The sequence below is a fragment of the Augochlora pura genome, unplaced genomic scaffold (assembly GCF_028453695.1).
Source record: "Augochlora pura isolate Apur16 unplaced genomic scaffold, APUR_v2.2.1 APUR_unplaced_1554, whole genome shotgun sequence".
In the NCBI taxonomy this organism is placed as follows: Eukaryota; Metazoa; Arthropoda; class Insecta; order Hymenoptera; family Halictidae; genus Augochlora; species Augochlora pura.
The window spans coordinates 1-2997 of record NW_027581611.1 but is presented as its reverse complement, the minus strand read 5'-3'; the positions used below and the strand labels follow the sequence as shown (position 1 = coordinate 2997).

At 40.6% G+C, this 2997-nt stretch overlaps 1 protein-coding gene across 1 annotated transcript; it reads left to right on the top strand.

Annotated features, from left to right (window-relative positions):
• Positions 1 to 1611: 1611 nt before the first annotated feature.
• On the top strand, positions 1612 to 2972 carry LOC144477500 (uncharacterized; the record flags this gene model as incomplete). The annotated part of the gene is made up of 1 exon (XM_078195225.1): positions 1612 to 2972. A coding segment is annotated over exon 1 (1361 nt), but the record flags the coding sequence as incomplete, so codon positions are not given.
• Between the last annotated feature and the right edge of the window lie 25 nt (positions 2973 to 2997).

The following is a 2997-nucleotide window of genomic DNA, read 5'->3' as shown; positions in this document are numbered from 1 at the left end:
GGAGGGTTCATCGAGAAAAGAAAGAACATATATTATATCTTAGATAGAAATAAGTTTGACGACCCTCCGAATCCGGAGGTTATATTCAATGCACTGACTAAGTTAAAAAACAAGGCTCTAGATAATAAGGATGGGGAAATTTTCCTAGCATACTTACCTGATTACCCGACCAGACTGCTGAGGTGTATTATAGAAGCAGTATTTTCGGACACAGGAATCCGGGTGACTTTACTCTCACCTAATCCAGGTGGTGATGGAGCTGAAGGTCCTGGAAAAGAAAAAGAGAGGAATAAGGGCACGGTGATCGTCAAGAGCACAGGAAAATCGTATGCCGAGACCCTAAAAAATTTAAAAAACAACATCAATCTGGAAGAAGAGGGTATAAAAGTGGACAGTGTTAGAGAGAGCAGAAGAGGGGAGGCAATAGTCTCTATTAAGGGCGACGCCAAGAAAGTTGCGGGCTTTAGCGCCCTGGTCAATAATAAGATTGAAGGGGCCATGGCCTGGGTGGGGGGCGGCAGACAGGACAATATAGTCCTGCATCTCCGCCAGATTGACGGGGACGCTAGCGCAGAGGACGTCAGAGGTGCCATCCTCGAACGTTTTCCGGAGGCCGCTCAGGAGCGCATTCTGGTTAAGGCTCTTAGGCCCTCCACTCTAGGTAGACAGAATGCCACCGTGATTACGTCCAGCGTACTGGGCGGTAAACTGGCTAAGTGTAAGACACTGAAAATTGGATGGGGCAGGTGCTCTGTGAAAATAAGAGAGGAGGTTACTCAATGCTTCCGATGTCGGGAGTATGGACACATCGCGAGAGATTGCGCCGGACCGGATAGGTCCAAACTTTGTAGAAAATGCGGGGAGGAACATCACACTCAAAACTGTAAAAGCTTAGAGCTCAGATGTACAACCTGCCAAGCCGTAGGTCACAGAGAGGGCAACAGCCAGTGCCCAATGTACCGTAAGGCTATCCTGGATGCGAGGAAGAAGAAGAGGATTCAGGATACTGAAAATAGAACAGACAAGAACGAACCTGAGGGAAACCTAGGGGATAAAGATAAGACTGAGAGAATAGTTGACTCTGTGCAATAGTCGACGTTTGTCTTCTCTTTTTAGTTTATTTTTTCTAACTGACTACAAGAGACCAATAACTATTTATATCTCTATATATTTGTATATTGTAGTATTACCCACGTATTTATATACTCATCTAAGTCTATCTATTTATTTAATTTATTTATTTGTGTACCTTTATCTATTTATATATCTATATATTTAAAGTACATATTCACATATTTGTATATATTCATACATAGTCACATTTATTTATTTACACATTTGCATATTTATATTGCATTGTTATACCTGTAAATACTTGTAAATTGTTATATATTTATTTACATTGTTATATATTCGCATTATTATATATCTATTTACATTGTTATATATTTAGGTACATTGTTATATATTTATATTGTTACATAGCTATTTACATTGTTATATATTTACACATCTTTATACATAGTTACATATTAGGCATCCGCATATCTACATTTTACATTACATATTTATATACTTACATATATACGTACATTCGCCTTAGTTTATATGATGACTGGACTCCGAAATAATTTGACGATCCTGCAGATTAACTTGCATAGATGCAAGTTGGCTCAAGACCTCATGACGCAATACGTAATAGCTAACGAAATAAATATTGTTGTGATCTCGGAGCCGTATCGGGTTTTAGACACTTGGTACGGAGATCTTAAAAATGATGCTGCTATTTGGATCACCCGGACGACGATGGAGAAGACCTGCAATATACAAAACTTCTTCAAGGATTTAGGAATTGTGGCTGTAGAAGTCAATGAAATCAAAATTTTTAGCTGCTATATCTCTCCTAACATCACAATGTCGGAATTTCAGGAAATTATCAGAGTGCTGGAAAGAGAAATGTCTAGGGGTGGAACTGATATGACGATCATTGCAGGTGATTTTAATGCGAAGGCTGTGACCTGGGGGTCCAAGACGACAGACAGTAGAGGCTATGAAATTCTGGAGCTTACCAATAGATATGACATGATGCCAATCAGGAGCAAAGGGGATTTTACCTTTGAAAGGGATGGGCACAAGTCACTTATCGACATCATCATATACGGTAAGGACTGTGCAGCCGCCTTGACGAAGAGTGAAATTTTTAATACATATACAGCATCGGACCATAGATACTTAAGACATATCTTCAAATGGAAGAGCAATGACGCGCGCCAAGATCCGGCACAAGCTCAACCGATTGAAACGAAGCTCAACATTGAGGATTTCATCAAGAAATATCATGAATGGTCCTGCACAGCAGATCCAATTCAGATGACAAATACCAACGAGGTAGATATGTATATAGATAAAATCACCCTATTAGTTAAGCAGGCGAGTAAAAAGGTTCACCACTCACACAATCCAAGAAAGGGAGTATGGTGGTGGAATCTAAACACGGCCAAGGCCAGGAAGGAAGTAGTCGGTGCTAGAAGGAGATTTCAACGTGCCAGGGCAAAGCAGGCACCTAACAATGTAATAATAAAATTGAAAAACACATATAAGGACAAAAAAAGGAATCTCAAGGAGGTGATAAAAAAAGCGAAAAATGAAACATGGCTCACCTTCATTAAATCGGTTGACCAGGACCCATGGGGGAAGCCTTATAAATGGATCATAAACAAGATAAAGGGAAGATCAGCACCTACTTTTCAGTGTCTAGAGCAGGTACTAGATAACGTTCAGAAACTTTTTATTACAACTCCTCACAACGGGGAGGTGTGGAATGGTGAATACACCCCCGCTGGAGAGGTGGACGAAGCTGATGAGATGTTTGGTGAGGCAAATGTATTAAAGGCTGTGAGAAAAGTCAAAAAGAAGGCTGTAGGGCTGGACCTGGTCCCTACAGAAGTAGTATGGCAGCTGGGGAAAGAAGGGTTGGGATCCCTAACCCAAGCTATA